Source organism: Rhopilema esculentum, unplaced genomic scaffold, assembly GCF_057945365.1.
Source record: "Rhopilema esculentum isolate cy_ngs unplaced genomic scaffold, ASM5794536v1 HiC_scaffold_36, whole genome shotgun sequence".
NCBI classification, from domain to species: domain Eukaryota; kingdom Metazoa; phylum Cnidaria; class Scyphozoa; order Rhizostomeae; family Rhizostomatidae; genus Rhopilema; species Rhopilema esculentum.
The window spans coordinates 3,020,318-3,039,076 of NW_028300847.1; the positions used below are offsets into that span (position 1 = coordinate 3,020,318).

An 18,759-nucleotide genomic window follows, 5' to 3' on the forward strand; every position below is an offset into this window, starting at 1 on the left:
AGACGTTTAGAAACGAGCATCCCAACTGACAATACATCGACGGCTTCATCAATTCTAAAAAAAATAATGCTTCTTCCTATGCTGAAAAGGTATTTAAAGACTTGGTGGAAGAAGCTATTGTACATTTCAACGACTGGCAAGAGGGTTGCTGTACCAGGCAGAGAACAGCGATTCTACACAGAAAACTTTGTAAGTTTGCTTCGTTATTCCAACTACATTTTTTATAAGAGCCAGTAAATTGAAGCTCAGTCTGGCTGTTCTTAATTTTCTCTCTCGAAAATTTGAGGCTGGAGTTCTTAATTCATTTTAAATTGCAAGCTAGTTTTGTCTAGCGAAAAGGGTGTTCATGCCTAATTTGCCAAAGAAATGCGCAAAGAAAATGGTTTCACAGTCTTTTGATGAGGTTTCACATTATTGTTTATAATTAAATTTTACTGCACCTAAGCCTCAGCTGATTCTTAATTTGTTCTAAATTTTTGACCAATTTGAAACATCATCATTGCCGCGCCGCATGCTTCTCGTGAAGTTAAGTTCCGTTCCTTATACTCTGAAAAAAGAGGTATCGTGCTCAAACAAGAACGGAACCAAAGAGTTTCGTCCTTATTTCTGTAGTTTAAACTGGACTGTGTTTCTCTGATTGGGGAGGGGACCACATGTAGAGACTACCAACTTTATAAAGTGCGTTGCAAGTATACCTCAATGCTTAGGGCTTAGGGCCCGTTCACACTACTCCGTTTTCAAATGAAAACGGAGTCAAACCTATCCGTTTTTGCCTTGGGTTCACACTACTCTGCTTGAAAACGGAGTCGTTTGAAAGTGCTAATGAAAACGGATACTTTCGAATACGGTGCGTATTGCATACGCTCCGTTTTCAGTGTGAACACCAAAAACGGAGACATTTGAATACCCTAACATAGGCTAAAAAATTACGTGCTTTGTAGCACACCAAATCTAAAAAATTTTGAAATTTTGAATTTTCATCAACGAAAACGGAGCGAAACGAATACGGAGTAGTGTGAACGTAGCCTCAGATACCACGACTGCCAACAAGGCGAGAATTTAAGTCCTTCAACTTGATGGCGATTGGGCCACTTTGAAGACAATGACGAGGCTACCATTGTATGGTGCAGGCAAAATGGGCTGCTTTCGACAGCACAAAACTGCGATGTATGCCAGGTACCGTGTAGACACAGAATAGAAATTATTTCTATTCTGTGGTGTAGAGAAGGTCAGTACCGATCGACGCGGCATCGATGGCACTATTTAGAGATGTACACATGGCAGAAAAAAAATAAACATCAGAATAGGAAGCTTTTTGAGCGCGCACCTTTGAAGCTGTGGCAGGCTATCGGCTTGACATACCTATGAGCTACAAGTGCGGGCTGCCCGAGGGGGCTGTGTTGCAAACAATGAGGAGACTCAAAATAAACGGCGAGCACACCTCTGTAGACTGTAGTCAGTATGTTTCTCAATTAGGTATATATCACGCTCCTTTTCTATTGAATTCCTTTGTACACAACTCCTAGCCGTCCCGATTAGTTCCGATATCAATACTTTGTTCAAACCACACGATGTGAGAGTTTTTGCTTCATAGTGGAATCACTCACATGCGAAAGTTTCTCGCCCTTCTGCCGCGCAGTATATCGACACGCTTTGTAATCATAATAAATGTATTTGTTCTACTCATCAATTGATTGGCTGCAGAGGCAACCTTTATAGCTTTCAACTAATTTTTCAATAACTCATGAAATTCATTTTATCTTGGCATCTACAAATAAAATGTTCGGACTTTTTGATAGAGAGACTCTGTCTATGCTTGGGTCCGGGGGTCCTAAAAATGTTAGTGCGGTCCTTTTTCAATGAAAATGTTGGATTGTTGTAACCATTTCTTTCTGAAATTCTGTTTTATCACGTACCATCTTCGCTATTCGCTAGTACTTTGAACGCAAAGATAGTTTCAAGCTGTGAAGATACTAAAACAGATCATGTAAACAAAGTATCAGAGGGTGATGGCACAGTGTCTTGAAAAATGAATCGATCTTTGCTAGCTGTAAGAGCATATTCTTAAACAATGTTGCGTCCAATCATAACCCCCTTGCTTCCAGGCCTTCTCCTCTTCTCCCCTCATCTGCTTGTGGAATTGACTGTCGACCTCTGCCATCCGCATTTCCAGCAGTTTGTCTTTCAAAAAAGAGACTTAAGAGACAAGAGACAACAAATCCAAGAAAACGTTTACAATAGCTTAAGTGCAGACTAAAATTTCTCCTCCGTGAAGTAGAAGAGTCCGCAACAATGCCAAAATACTTATTCAGCCTCTTTTTTAATCACTGAGCCGCAGCAAAAACCAACGCCCACTTTAGTCACACGTTTTTACCGCTTTTGTGCAATATATTGTAGTTGTTGTCAGTTTTTTTTCCTTTTAAGTGGTGGCAGTAGACTTAAATTTGCAGACATTGCACAATAAACACGCAATAAACGCAGAATTGTCCGTATTTTGAAATTCCCCTGTCGCACCAAAGTCAAATTTTGATTGGGTGAACATTTACTCGAAATAAAAGGACATGCACGTAAGTGCTGGGAAACATCTTCACTAAAGGTGACTTTAAATGATCCTGGGTATTTTTTTCGTTTGCAGGAAACGATGAAGAACTTCATCTTCTGGATCAGTATTTTTTCTTTGCAACTTCTTTTAGCATCAGGTGAGTCTCTTTTAGGGACACGCGTATAACGGCAAATTGCTTAGAGCTAGTTAAGGAATACGAGCAATATAGGGAATGCCTATTTCATCGAAAGGCTCGTTAATAAAACTATTATATTACAGGCAGCAGTAAAGTAATGTAGCGGCAGCCAGTTGGTATCCTATAGCAAATGTTTATGCTTTATCCAATGAACAATGATGCCAAACAAATACACTTAGGGTACAAAAGTATGGAAACGGTAGTTAAAAATGGCGGCTCGCAGTGATTTATCGCCCTAGGCCCTTGGCCATTGTGAGCCGCCATTATTGACTATCGTTTCCATACTTTTGTACCCCAAGTGTACAGAAGGATACATGCAATGTGATAATTTGAGAAGAGTAAAACTAATTACATATTTAAGTACAAAAGCTATATATAGAAACGAATTGCTTCCCTGCCCTGAGGCCTTCTGAAATACTTTTTATCCCAATAATAGTAAACATGTGCTAAGTTCCCTTCCAATAAAAAGTGCCACTGTTGGTGTGCTAAAATAATTATTAAGCATTTGTAAGTCTTGAAATAACAGGTCTATTTTCCCAATCTGTGAAGAGCTATTTTACTTTGAATCCCCCCCAACCCCACATAATTAAATGTCATTACATTCCGGACTACCACAGACCCCTTTGCCTATTATAATTTTGAGTTGCTTTACCGAACTTTTTTCATAAGGGTCGGCTATTGATTCAAATGCAGCAAAGAATGAAGACGAGCCGCTATTTGAAGATGACCTGGAACAGTTGGCTGAGGAAGATTCTTATGAAGCAGATATGCAGCACCCAATGTATTTGCATGATTCAATAGGTATGCATTATGCCATGTGTATAAAACATCCGATAGGTATCCTATGTAGCAGCCAGTTGGTATCCTATAGCAAAAGTTTGCCCTTCATCCAACATGCAATGTGTATACAACATTCGACATAATTGGTGAAATGATGACGCCATAAACATCTTATTTTCGAATTTTTAAAATTTTGATTATGAAATCGAAAATGACACCGTATAATACTTTTAAAAAAAACCAGTTAAATATGTTGAAATTGTCTGATTTATGGCTAGTGAAGTTGCTCACAGATAAGTGTAGCTTTTGCTTGGATTGCAAAGTTTACAACCTATTCCAAATTCTAACGATTTGATAGAAAAAGTACATGAGCTCATCGGACTGTTTCTCAGCTAAATTTGGTTACATTTGACTGTTTCATAATCATTTTTTCAATGTCTAAGAATATTTCAGAATATATATTATCAGGCTATATCATCAAATTGAAAAGCCTCAAAATAGACTATTATAACGACATCAATCTATAGGAATACCGTAGGGGATAAAAAAAGTTGTAAAAATAAACAAGGCAATCAATGGCGGTGCCAGCCATTGGGCCTTAGGGGTTCAAAATAAAGGCCACGCCCTTTTTACTGTCAGGAAACACTCTTTTACCAACAGGGGACGCTAGTTCTACCAATTGCAAACGTCCTCGAATAGAATTTGTCTAAAAAAAGGCAGTTTCAAAATATTACCCCTTCCCAACATTTTCCCATCGAATTTTAGACAAAATACAAAATCATTCCCTCCGAGAAGTGGGGGGGGGGGCGTGGGGGCGTGTCTATTGCAAGGGATCATGGCGCAGAATCGATGGCTTAGAGCTCAAGCCGGCTTAATCGTACTTTGAACATGATTTTGTGAAAGTATCGACAGAAATTCGCCACAACCTTATTGAAACTCAAAGAAAACCTTATCTTTTCAGATGAAGACTTGACTTTCAAAGATGCATCACCAGGTAAAATGAAAAAATTTTGTACATAAAAAATAAAGAATAACATTTAACCTCTCGCCAAATTGCTATTATAGTGCCTACCCTAAAAAATATGGGAAAGATAGATGTCAGTTCACTCCGATTGATATGATTTAATGATTATACATACAACCAATATTTATAAGCATTGTTTGGTATTTTTAATCTTTTCTGCACTTTTTTATGCTGCCTGGCCCGGCTCTGTCTGTATTTACGTATCATAAAACATGAATTTAGGTATCATAAAAACGTCAACGAATCACAGATACATTTATCAAAATAGACTTGCATTAATCATATATACAACAATTCCTGGTACAATTTACATACATTCATAGTTGTTATATTGTTTCGGAACTTTTATGAATGATCATTATCAACTTTCTGTCGACCTGGTGTGATGGACGGCTAAACATAAAGCAGATCGTTGGCTTCTGTGAAAAAGATTCAGGAAAGTCACCAGGTCTTGATGGAATTTAATTTGTTTGAATTGATAAGGCTGGGGAAGAGTTGTTAGGAGAGTGGTCAGGGGAACTAGACGTGTCGTCAGAAGAGTCGCCAGGGGAACTAGACGTGTCGTCAGAAGAGTCGTCAGGGGAACAAGACGACTGGTGAGAAGGTTGGCCAATATCTTTCCTCAATGCAGACAGTCGAAGCACTACAGAAGAGGACACCACGTTCCTTATGGAAGAGCATCAGGTAATTTATCTCCTCTATGGTTTCTTTTCTGTTCAACCCTGATTTCTATACACTTTTCAATATTTAGCTTGCAACATAATGTAATTATATCTGGCATGAAAAAAGCAAACTAGATATTTTGTTCACATCTATATCTCCAATTTCTAGCAATTTCCACCTACTACCTTAGCTAGCCTAAGTTCCTTGCAAGAAATTATTATGTCATTTACATCTATGACGAACACAGAAAAACTATTACAAACGTTTGTCGTTTGCACTTAAATATTCAATGTTTCTTTAACTTCCGTTTGTTTTTTGTAGGTTCCTGCATCAAGCAAACAGCATGTGAGTATTTTGACATATGACTAGTTATGGTTTTGTAAAAAGGAACTTTTGAATTTTGAATTCAAACCACACCATTGTGTACCAAGGCAAAAAAGTATAACTAAAAGCATCGGAAATTTTTCCAGTTAAAAGTAAATTATGAAGAAAAATAAGAAAAAGAAGATAAGAGTTAGTCACTATGGTATCCAGAGAAAGTCTCTACCATCTGGGAACAACTTCAAGCCCAGGTAGGAAATGGGTATTGATTCACCCTTGAGGTTTGAAGGAAAATTTCGGCATAGATAAGCAACTCATCAGCCAGAATCCCACGTTGGACAATTCGGGGCTTTAATTTTATTTCAATCTATTTGAAGGAGCAGCGATTTCTAAAAATGACGTAGGTTTTTTCATTGTCAAGTGACTGTCATTCGGTCTTGGCTCTAAATTGCATTAGTTGACTGCTTTTATTAGCCAAATTTCATCAAGTTTTTGGATTTTGAAGATATCCAATAGGGCTATTTTTAATTTTTTATGGCTTAAAATGAAAACGGCAGAACACTAAACCACTCTATAAGACATGAAAATAGGTAGGAATGTGATTAAATTAAATTTTTCGTATATTTTACTTACCTAGAAAATCCTAGTTAAACTTTGATAAATGAACATAGTTTAAAGCTCATTGATTAAATCTTAAGCAAAAGATATCAATAAAAAAACATACACGCAATACTTTTTCATTCCTAACACTATTTTGAACCTACGCTTTTAAAAATTCGTAATATATTCTTTCAAGTATGAAGCTTTTTGAATGCAGTGGCTGTATGAATTTTTTTGTATAAAAAAAGGTTGATTTACAACATATCTTGGGTCAAAAAGCCCTCACTTTTTTTCAACTTCTTCATTTCTTTATTCCCTTTTCAGCTAGCAGAATTAATGGTTTCTTTTTGAGACTCAGTGAAAAGGATGAAACCTTTTTGTAGAAATAGGAAAAAGCAAACAAAATGCTATCTAAACAACTTAAAATCAGTTAGCCTGTAGAGAAAATTTCTCTTTAAAAAATATTTGCTCATTCTAGTTTCACTTTTAGTCAAGGTTAGAAAAGCATAGAATTATTGTTACAATAGCCTCGTTTTCTTTATACAGGGCACCTGCAAGCCCGTTGTTGGGCGCCAAAAATTTATATGGCAATTGGAGAGCGGTTCCTCCCCTCCAGCGTTGACTTCTTTTTAAGATATGTCAACATGTTCAATAGCCATGGTCGTCTCGTCCAGACAAATTTGAGAACATCCAACTTGCTGCCCCTTCAACGTGGTTTCTTAGGAACTAAGCAGAGACTCAGATCCGCAACATCAGAATTGCCCTTTTTCCGAGGACAGCACCCAAAGTAAGTTTCACATTTGAATATTTGCTACTTCATTGTGTTATCTCGTTATCAACATTGCAATTTGCGATCCTTTCATGCAATTTTAATGATGACACCCTTATTTCTTGTCACTCGCTCTCTTCATTTCATAATTGTACTAACAAGCATTCTCATATTCTCATTAAAGTTTCACCCGTTAGTCCGCAGCAGGTTTGCATTCGAAAATCACCCTTACTAGCTGCGTAGTAGGGAATTTTCTGAGGCGTCATCTTCTTGTAATGTTAAAATGAAAGATTTATTTCTTGAAAAAAGCTTTGAAAAAGCAAACATTTTCAAGTTAACAGTATGTTTGCTTTTTTCAAAGCCAATTACAAGTTCTGTACCGCCATAAAACTGTTCACATTCATTTCTGGTTATTCAAAAAATGTATTTTACATTGTACATTGTTTCTCGAGCACTGTACCTTTCTCTTTGGCTGCCACTTGATAAACATTTTACTAGCACTCAGAGGAAACCGATATGCTGATGTTCTGGAACAATGCTTGCTTCAGGCTAGAGGCTTGATGGAAATTCTTACGAATCCTTGTCTGTGGCTGTCATCTATTCTAGAAACCCTACCTTTGGTATTCATGTAACCTCTCAATTGCATTCCAGATTTGTTCCAATTTACGTGTTCTTCAAACAATTCAGAAGAGGAAACGATGTGTTTCGCACCTTCTACTACTATGTATTTTTCCCTTACAACCGTGGGAAGCATGCTTGCATGGGACCAGTTATAAACAACAAATGTACGACAAGAAATTGTCGCTGGTTTGGAAACCATGTTGGCGATTGGGAGCATGTCACCATTCAGCTGAAGAACAATTACCCCTACAAAATGTACATAAGTGCCCACGACTTTGGCGGCACATACTGGTACAATTCAAGAATAGGGGCATTTGCCAAGGGTAAGTCAATGCGATTCAGATCTTTATTCCTTTATCTATCTATCTATCTATCTATCTATCTATCTATCTATCTATCTATCTATTTATCTATCTATCTATCTATCTATCTATCTATCTATCTATCTATCTATCTATCTATCTATCTATCTATCTATCTATCTATCTATCTATCTATCTATCTATCTATCTATCTATCTATCTATCTATCTATATATCTATCTATCTATCTATCTATCTACATACCTATCTATCTATCTATCTATCTATCTATCTTTGCTAAATCTAACAGTACTTTTGAGTGTTGTTACAGCGGCTTAACGAGGGTTTGGGGGTAGAGAGAGGGCGCCGGGGCGGTAAGATCTTTCAGGAGTTTAGTGAAGATCGTCACCATGGTTGGCGGCAAAAACTTACAAAGAAGACCTTCTAAAATTGGTTGGAAAATGCATCTAAATATTTACAACATCACTCTAGACCCATGGAAGGTCCTGGACAATATCCATAAGCTTTATTCAAAATATTGCCCCAAGGCCGTTGCAAGGCAGGCCTTGTTTGGGTTTACTACAAATTTGCCTGATTGAAAAGAATTACCTGAACATCTTTAGCTGCTGATACCATCCCGCCGCAATACATTCTGTCGATTCACAACATCTATATTCACATAATGGTATTTGACCTTCCAGGAAAAGAAAACTTTCGAACTGTGACACTTTTAACGCTTTCTCTTAACAAAATGTCCACAGACTGAAAGCCATTTGATGGTTTTAAATAACTTTCAAGTGTTTTTTGTTTTCTAGATTATGCAGCATAATTTTCTTCAGATTGGGACATAATCTTTCAGCTTTTTTCCTAGCATTTCTTATTTCTTCCTTATCAAAACTCCTTCCACATGCCCAATAATTTTTTGAAATGGTCCCTAGTGCAAGTATAGAATGCAAGTAGAAGCTCAATATACCGCAGCGTTTCAAGCCCACAAATATTGCTAAACATTTTTTAGCAGAAAAAAGTTCAGTTATCGCAAAATATTAGCCAGAAATCTTATACAGATGTGAAATACCTTCTGTAGATAATGTGGTGAAATGCTTAAATGGTCAACATGGGAATCTTATACAGATGTGAAATACCTTCTGTGGATAATGTGGTGAAATGCCTAATACAATCTTCAATGCGTGTTTGTTGTTATAATAGAATGAGCTGGTTGGCCTATACCGTTAGCAGTAATGGATGTAGTAACATAACTCACTCTATCAAATAACCTATAAACCAATCATAGCAATTTAGTAAAACTGGGGTTTAGATTTAGGCAAAAAGATTTAGTTACTGAAATTGAATGATGATAATGGAAGCATTTCCTTTTGCTGTTGACTGTATCTGCCGCACAAACCAAACAGAGAACAAAATTTTTATTTGCCACAACTTCACTGCAACGGATACACAACCATTTGATTTTAAAGCTCTGGAATCAAAGTTGTTTGTGATTGGTTTAAATCGTTTAATTATCGATCAAGCTCAACAGTGCTTGGATTTCATTCCCGTGTAAATAAAGTCAAGCACAATAGGGGACAGACTGCCTTTAAGTGTCTAGATATCAAATCAATTGCTTTTTCGTTTCTCTTTAATGCAAGCACCTCCAGTTTCTGTTCCACTCATTGCATCTTGCATTATCCAGTCAGCATTGTTCAGTATTAACTAATGTAGGCAGCCGTATTCATTGAAACTTGCCTCTTTCCATTTAGGTGGAGACAGAGTAAAGTTTACTCGATGCGGACATCCAATTGTGTTCTGTGCTAAAGGTTCTCATGGCATGTGGACAAAGCAAGGCGTCCACACCTACAAAAAGCTGATATATGGCGAAAAGCTCGATGACGTGGCTTCTGCTGGCATACCTTGGGACACATGGAAATTCATTAAATTGATACGTCACAAGAAGAAGGCTGGCTATAGAGGAACCAACCGGTGGCTCAATTTTAATGGAGATTGGGGTAACAGGGAACGTGCTTGCTTTCGTATCCGTCTGTTTAAAAAGCAACTTGTAAAGCAGTGTACCCTTAATGGTGGTCCTTCGTCTTTAAACAACAGGATGCAAAGCAACTTCTAATAGGGAAGACAGCTATGGAACTCGACAAAACTTTACAGCATGAACTTTTACATGTTTCTAATGCACTTCTTAATTTGCAATGAGTTAACAAAATCATTTATGCGTGTTTTATACTTTTGTCATATTCTCTGGTACTAACAAAAAACAATATCTAAACTTTTCTCTGCTAAACTTTTCTGAGACGGTAACTCAAAACCAACTAAATAACACAACATTAATCTATAACATAAAAAAATCTTTTTTAAACAGGGTTGTCAGGTGGTCTGGGTACTAAGTAAATAGATCAAACCACTGTTTATGAAAATAGGCCAAATCACATCAAAATAGGCCAAATTTATTTAAAACACAATGACGTCATGATGTGCAAGCGCAACGAAGGCATTCCTAACTACATGGTTGATAAAAAATAAATTTAAAACTGTTACAGCTGCAACATGCACAATCAACTGTAAACAAGCGTAAATATAAATAAAATGTTTTGAAAAATTAGCAAATGTATTCCAAACTCTTTTGACGAAATTGATTAATAACTTTACATTTGAAATACATATTTAATTGGTTACACCAAGTTATAGAAAGTAGTAATCTAGTAAAAAAAAGTTATCAATAAATTAGAGCATGGCTAAAACTACATTTAGGAAAAGCAAATCAGCTACAGGTATTCAGAAATAGCAATGCTCTCTAATAGAGTCTGTGTGTCCTCAAACGTTGCATACATGTTGATTGTATCCATAGATTAAAACTCGAGAAAAATGAAGGCTTATTCAGTATCTATTGTATCTTGTACACATGTGTAGATCAATCTCTGCTGCTGGTACTTAAGCGAGTCATTCATTACTGATATATTGCTAATTCCTGCTCAATACACTATCAATGGAAATACTGCAAAAGTCAGTCAATCAAGTGTTTAAAATGAGCTTTAGCAATTGACTATATGACTTAACTAATATGACTTGACTACCCTGGGTAACAGACTCTCTATTATTTTATATAGTGGGAGTCTGGAACCCAGGGTATGACTTCATGCCATTACAACAGCAATTTAAGAACCAGCCAAATATGGATTAAATCAATGCCACCCTGTCTGGCTCGTAGCGAGTGTCCCTTGACAAAAACTGTTATGTTATGAGAATAATCATTTTCTAGTCAAGGGTATAGACATATTATGGCCATAAGCAAGAGGCCCAAGGTAAAATTACGTAGCCAAACATTTTTGAAAAAGGCAAAATTTCTCAAATTTTGCCCCCCAGTAAGCCAGTTTGCAACTCTATTTCAAAAGAAGACTCGCCTCCAAAAATCAAATTGATATTCTAATTTCTGATTTTCTTTCCATTTGGTACACTGACTTCTGATATTTTTTGTATTTGGTATTCTGATTTCTAATATTCTTTCCATTTGGTACACTGATTTCTGATATTCTTTCTATTTAATATCCTGATTTCTGATATTCTCTCTATTCGATATTCTGATTTCTGATATTCTCTCTATTCGATATTCTGTATTCTGATATTCTTTCTATTCAATATTCTGATTTCTGATATTCTCTCTATTCGATATTCTGTATTCTGATATTCTTTCTATTGGATATCCTGATTTCTGATATTCTCTCTATTCTATATTCTGTATTCTGATATTCTTTCTATTCAATATTCTGATTTCTGATATTCTCTCTATTCGATATTCTGTATTCTGATATTCTTTCTATTCGATATTCTGTATTCTGATATTCTTTCTATTCGATATTCTGTATTCTGATATTCTTTCTATTGGATATTCTGATTTCTGATATTTTCTCTATTCGATATACTGTATTCTGATATTCTTTCTATTCAATATCCTGATTTCTGATATTCTTTCTATTGGATATTCTGATTTCTGATATTCTTTCTATTCGATATTCTGTATTCTGATATTCTTTCTATTCAATATTCTGATTTCTGATATTCTCTCTATTCGATATTCTGTATTCTGATATTCTTTCTATTCAATATTCTGATTTCTGATATTCTTTCTATTGGATATTCTGTATTCTGATATTCTTTCTATTGGATATTCTGATTTCTGATATTCTTTCTATTGGATATTCTGATTTCTGATATTCTTTTTATTCGATATTCTGATTTCTGATATTCTTTCTATTCGATATTCTGATTTCTGATATTCTCTCCATTCGATATTCTGTATTCTGATATTCTTTCTATTCAATATTCTGATTTCTGATATTCTCTCTATTCGATATTCTGTATTCTGATGTTCTTTCTATTGGATATTCTGATTTCTGATATTCTCTCTATTCGATATTCTGTATTCTGATATTCTTTCTATTCAATATCCTGATTTCTGATAATCTCTCTATTCGGTATTCTGTATTCTGATATTCTTTCTATTCAATATTCTGATTTCTGATATTCTCTCTATTCGATATTCTGTATTCTGTGTTCTTTCTATTCGATATTCTGTATTCTGATATTCTTTCTATTCGATATTCTGTATTCTGATATTCTTTCCATGCAATATTCTGATTTCTGATATTCTTTCTATTCAATATTCTGATTTCTGATATTCTTTCCATTCAATATTCTGATTTCTGATATTCTTTCTATTCGATATTCTGATTTCTGATATTCTTTCCATTGGATATTCTGATTTCTGATATTCTTTCTATTGGATGTTCTGATTTCTGATATTCTCTCAATTCGATATTCTGATTTCTGATATTTGTAGAAAACAGATTGCTTTTATTCTTATTTTATTTGTTGTTGTTCACGTAGAACTATTTTGAACTTTTGACCCTGTTATAATAAGATATGTTTAGCATTGTTTAGGCATGTCCTCGGGGACACGTGATATTTCTTCTCGTGATAAGCGTGTCTTCGAGGATTTGTAATCATAGCCCTATATAAGCATTGGGCGTGTTTTACCCACGGACAGAAAGAGAACAGCATCGGTAGTAGTTCAGAATGAGTTGCAAGCAAAAGAAGAAACTGTTTTCGGCGTAGTTTTTAGCGGTGAATAAGCCTATTGCTTGGATAGTGCTACAAGGTCAAACAAATAGTAAGTTTAATTTCGGTTAATCTGTTACTGTTTATGTTGCTTTTTCTTCACGTTGTTATTTTCATTTAGTTGCATTACATCTAGAACTCGCTAATTAATTATGTATACATTTATCAACTATTTTGTAATCTTGTTTATTTAGCGAACAATTATCTAGATTGTAAGAACGCCAGCGTTGGGTTTGCTTTGTGGTGTTTGGGTTCATTTCTAATTAGTTCGTGCCCTCCTCTGTAGCAGATTTGCTTTGAAGCTACAATATTCTCTCTATTCGATATTCTGTATTCTGATATTATTTTCATTTGATATTCTGATTTCTGATGTTCTTTCTATTTGGTACACTGATTTCTGATATTCTTGGTATTTGGCTTCTGATTTCCAATATTCTCTCTATTCGACATTCTGTATTCTGATATTATTTTTATTTGATATTCTGATTTCTGATGTTCTTTCTATTTGGTACACTGATTTCTGATATTCTTGGTATTTGGCATTCTGATTTCCAATATTCTTTCTTTTCGATATTCTGATTTCTGATGTTCTTTCTATTTGGTACACTGATTTCTGATATTCTTGGTATTTGGCATTCTGATTTCCAATATTCTCTCTATTCGATATTTTGTATTCTGATATTATTTTTATTTGATATTCTGATTTCTGATGTTCTTTCTATTTGGTACACTGATTTCTGATATTCTTGGTATTTGGCATTCTGATTTCCAATATTCTTTCTATTTGATATTTTTATTTCTGATATTGTTTTTATTTGATATGATCTGCTATCTGATCTAACTTTATACCAAATCAAAAACAGGAGAACAGGTCTCTTACAAAGCTTCAAAAAGTATTTATAAAAGAAAATCTACCGGCAAGTAAGTAAAACCATTTATCCCAGTATAATTCTAACAATGTTGTTGATGTTGCAAGTAAGGTTGATGTTTGCATACTGACTGAGCTACCTTTAATTTAAAGGTTTTCATGTTGTGTTTGTTGCTTAAGTTTAGGTTACAAATATTGGCTTGTGGTTAGCGCTATTTGTTTGTATGAACTACGAAACAGACCTGTAGTTGTGACACAATTTATAAATTGAAAGTTTAAATAGTCTGACTTTGATTCTAGAAAATTAACATAACTAACATTTCAATTAGGACTTAAATCTACAAAAAGACAAAGAATTTTATTGCAATTCTTAACCACCGAGTCAAACATTCTTCTTTAATTCTTTGATTAAAAAGGCTGTCAGTTATGCTGCTTCACGTTCAGCATAAAGTATAAACAAGCTTTTAGCTGACAAACTTTTCACCATTGTTGGACATTTGTGTCTGTGACATCGATATCACTCTCACAAATATCAAAATGGTTATGATCATGATAATGATTGAAATCAGGGTCGTGATTAAAATAGCAGTGACAGTCATTGTTGTCATCAGTTGCGAAGTCATATTCATGTTGTCACTATCATTAGCATCATTTTCAACAGTATAAAGACATTTAGTAAATTCGTAAACGTGATAAGAATCATAATTATTGTAGTGATCACTAAATATCGCCAGCTTTTCTCTCGTTTCCCATATAAAAACTCTGCCTTTCAACAGAATAAATAACCCTAATTGGTAATCATTGCTATATGTGATTAAATCAATAAACAATCGAAATGCTAATCATGTTCTTAGTGATGGTTGTGATTATTATAATTATTATCCATTACATCAACAACTTCATCTGCACCATCCTTAAGCAATTGTCAGTAGATAGGCTGCAGAATTGGTGTTTGGTTACTGCCTTAGAATGACGTATTACAAGATTTGTTAACAAGCTGAAGTCTTTTTGGACAGGAAATGTGTTTTATATGAAAGCATTTTGTGATAGCGACCATCCCTTTTAGATCAGCTAAAAATACATTCCAGAATATTTTTTGGAGACATTTTCTTGTAATTTTTTAAAACGCTGTGCACATTTTAGGCATGGTTTTGTTATCTTTTCCTTATTGCTTTCTAATTGCTTATCTCTAACTAATTACCAATTGACAATTTCGAAGTACTTTCTTTTATTTGGTAATTTTGAAATATGAAATAATGTTATCCCCACTTACAGCAGGGCCTACTCGACGAATTTGAAAGTGGGAGGGGGGGGGCGAGGCTGGCAAAATTAGGGGGCAGGCTTTTTCCCTTTTTACTAGCTTTAGGGCCCCAATAATGGGTCAGTCAATCAGTCAGTCTGCTTCGATCCTCTCTTTGAAATCAACCATAATTTGTCAAACGCTGTTACATCGTTGAGGCGTTCTACAAGATTCCATTCTTATACCAGTTAATCTGGCAACCATGTGCAACACCCGATAAATAAAAACTTTTCTGGAGAGCACACGTGTTGGGTTTCATTGTAGAAAAGCATTTGAAACCGATGACAGATATCTTTTTGGCTGATGCGCAATAAAAATGCCATTTTTTGCTATTTTCCTTGGTTTTTTACCAAAGGTAGCAGAAGTTTATTCTTTCAATTAACATAGCGATATTAGATTGAAAAGCACTGATACCTCTTTCTAGGGGGCAACAGACGACAAAAAATGAACCAATTTCAACATGAAGTTATTCTAATAACATTAACCAATCAAATTTAATAATGAGTCGATCAATGTGAAGAAATCACAAGTTGAGATTTATGTTTATAATTAATCATTTACTTTTGTTAATTCTAAATTAATAAGAATAAAGTAAAAAATACATTTCTATGGAAATAAAAACGGTAAATGTGTTACTGGAGGAACGGGCTGATGCAGCGTAAAACCAAATAAAGGAAGACAATAATATGGGCAGCACTTTTATTTTGCTAAACGATTTTACTTTTGTGCTTAAAAAAGGGGGGGGGACATTAGTGAAAAAGGACACTTTACTCACTTTGTATAAAGTACCCACTGAATAAACACCCACTGAGTAAAGTGGAGACAGGTAAGGTCTTACAAAAAGCACCTGTGTTTGGTATCTATGTAGCTCAAGAAGCACAAAGTACACAAATAGAGAAAATCTAGGTATTCTCTCCTCTGAATTGTGTTACAAAGGGCGTTATGGTTTTCAGTAATGATTTAGCAATAGATTTTAATTCCTGACTCTAAAATTATCATACCTGAATTTTATGTTAACTGGAAAAGATACATGAAAACTTGACTCCATCCTAATAAACAAATAATTATATCAAAGAAATTAATATGGTTTGCAATTATTCAAAAATCCACAAAAATATATTTCCTATTAACAATAATCTATCTTTCGACATCATTTTTAATCAAGTCTCAAATTTTAACTGTTAATCTAATTTTTCACAAGACAAGATATGACCTTATCAAGTACAAACAAATAAAAAACCGTGACTTATAAAGCTAGTCAAGAACAAGCATAATACCCCAAAACAAACGATCAAATGCAGCACTGTTGGGATTCACAAGTAAAGCTTTCAGCAGAGTGCATCTCTCTTACTAGGACATTGGGGCTAGAACCCTCAATGAAAGTATTGATTGTACTTTAAACTTATGAAATAAGTTTGTGAAACTTGACAAAAATCTTTGAAATCCATGCTTTGAAATTGAATTAATAGAGGCCCTATTTATAAGATATATTATGTCATTTTTTATTCTTATTGAATTGTTTGGAAATTACATTGTGTTAAAAAGGCATTTTCAATAAACAATGTGCTTGAAATTGGTCGCTTTTAACTTTTTCTCAAATTCTCATTTTATTTCTTATATATATATAATTGATTGAATTAAACATATTTACAATCATGTCAGATTTATATCCTAATGCATTTTTGCATTTTCAAATGTCCATGCACAAAAGATGATAGGTCTCTGTGTATTTGTAAATGGCCAAAACTAACACCATTTGAGAACACTAATTTGTATTGTGTGCAATCACTTTGGCGGCTTAACTGATGAAATCCAAATACAAACAAAATACCAAGGGCATATTGAAATGCTTGCAAATAAATCCCCAATCAGATATAAAATAAATATGTACCATAAAAACAAACAGAAACTTCGTAATCCATTGTCAGACTGTATCTGTGATGATATGAGCAGGACCAAAAGTATTTAACAATGACATAACCATAATCAAACTGATTTTTCAGTAACAAAATGTGATTAATTTAAGGTTCACAACTATCTTGTTTATCATGAGCAATTTATATGTTACTATGCGTATTTGTAAACACTTTGAATGCTATGTGAATTGTGTTGGGTAAGAATGCCAGATACTCGAGATATGACTATGGCTTGACCAAATACATATAAACTATGACTGAGAAATCACTTCAATGCATTTAAAAATCTTAGAAATATTGCATGGAAGTATTCCATTTGTTCGATGTGACAAAAATGTCCAGCATTTGGCACCTCTACAATTTCTTTGTTTGGGATCATTTTTAAATTTTCCAATGCACCTGCTCCAAAGTTCTTGTCATTACCACCATATACAATTAGAGTGTGGGTCTGTAGAATTCTGTATTCCTTTCCAGTGAACTTATCCGTCTCTGATGGGGATATTGCCACAAAGCCTTTAAGGGCATATCCACCACGCACAACCAGAGGCAACCCATAAGAGCCAGTATAAGATGGTACAACCAAAACTGATTCAACTGCATTCAATTTCCTCAGAGCTTCAGCCAAAATGGCTCCCTTCAAGGGGTATGTAGGCCATGGTGTTGCGTCCGAAAAAAGTATTGGCAGATAAATGATTATAACACGATAACCTTCTTTGCGCAGGAATTCCGATGTCCCAATACTTTCCCATGTATTTGATTTCATTGACTGCTGATAGAGCAAGACAACTGTCGTTAATTTATTCGGATGTTGTACGACTTCCGGAACAGCTTCATCATAGTAAAGTCTTAGAGAATTAATTTCTTGCAAATCGACAACAACGTAATGACTTTTGAAAGACTTTCCTATTTTCTTGATTATGCTGATCATGCAAAAGATAAAGACGCATCCAAAAATGAACGGCAGAAACCGTCTTATTATAGCGGGCCTAAATCTCAGCGCAAATGGCAGCTTGCTACGCACAGATCGAAAAAAATTCCCCAACATGACAAGGAAAATTTGTCATTCTTTATCCGTAGATTATATTCACATCAAACACGAACAAGGATAAATTCAGTTGACTTCCACTAGTTGCAGACCAAATGTTGATAGCTTACCCATGTTTGATTCGATGTGGCTCTAAAATGTAATGTCATTTGCCACCTTAATTTGTTGTTGTGACTGCGCACACCTATATTTACTCCACTATTTCCGCAGCGGGATTAGCGTTTCAAGCACGGCTCGTCAATGATCAAATCGTGGACCAAAATGGTTTATTTTCTGTTATATCTCTAGTAAGCTCCACGGACGCTTTTAATGGAAAACGTTCGCATGTATTGTGGGGTCTTTTAGAAGGGGGTTCAAACAAGGGGCATACCTATTTTTCAGAGTGATTTATCATTGCACATTTTGATGGAAATAGTTGTGTTGTTGTTGGCGTCCTTAGCAAACATTTACTTACCCCCATTCTTTAGCTTTGCTTTTAATGGAACAACACCATTTTGCAACAAAGATACTAGAAGAACAAATCATTAGTGATTTTTATCGATATCGCAATTGATATATATCAACTTAGGCAACTGGTGATACAAGAGGTTGAACAATTTTTGACAAGTCATTCGAAATATCAACACATTTGCAACTTTTTTCAAAAATAAAAAACAATAAATAAATAGTTAAAGTTAAAAATTTTCTGTTTTTT

At 34.9% G+C, this 18,759-nt stretch overlaps 2 protein-coding genes across 2 annotated transcripts; one reads left to right on the forward strand and one right to left on the reverse strand.

The window, feature by feature from the left end:
* Window positions 1-51: 51 nt before the first annotated feature.
* LOC148957262 (uncharacterized) lies at window positions 52-10,012 on the forward strand. The gene is made up of 9 exons (XM_089115794.1): window positions 52-189; window positions 2,636-2,699; window positions 3,408-3,539; window positions 4,480-4,512; window positions 5,026-5,226; window positions 5,527-5,550; window positions 6,673-6,913; window positions 7,547-7,839; window positions 9,573-10,012. Exons 1-9 carry the CDS (start codon window positions 67-69, stop codon window positions 9,932-9,934), a joined length of 1,473 nt encoding a protein of 490 aa, XP_088971920.1. The 5' UTR covers window positions 52-66; the 3' UTR covers window positions 9,935-10,012.
* Window positions 10,013-15,636: 5,624 nt separating this feature from the next.
* LOC135687990 (protein ABHD14A) lies at window positions 15,637-18,248 on the reverse strand. Its single transcript, XM_065204659.2, has one exon. It carries the CDS (start codon window positions 18,063-18,065, stop codon window positions 17,286-17,288), a length of 780 nt encoding a protein of 259 aa, XP_065060731.2. The 5' UTR covers window positions 18,066-18,248; the 3' UTR covers window positions 15,637-17,285.
* Window positions 18,249-18,759: the final 511 nt, after the last annotated feature.

Coding starts and splice junctions, on each gene's coding strand:
- LOC148957262 (XM_089115794.1), top strand. CDS start 67: ATGCTTCTTCCTATGCTGAAAAGGTATTTAAAGACTTGGTGGAAGAAG. Junction 2,700..3,407: donor GCAACTTCTTTTAGCATCAG/GTGAGTCTCTTT, acceptor TTTTTTCATAAG/GGTCGGCTATTGATTCAAAT. Junction 6,914..7,546: donor TTCCGAGGACAGCACCCAAA/GTAAGTTTCACA, acceptor ATTGCATTCCAG/ATTTGTTCCAATTTACGTGT.
- LOC135687990 (XM_065204659.2), bottom strand. CDS start 18,065: ATGTTGGGGAATTTTTTTCGATCTGTGCGTAGCAAGCTGCCATTTGCG.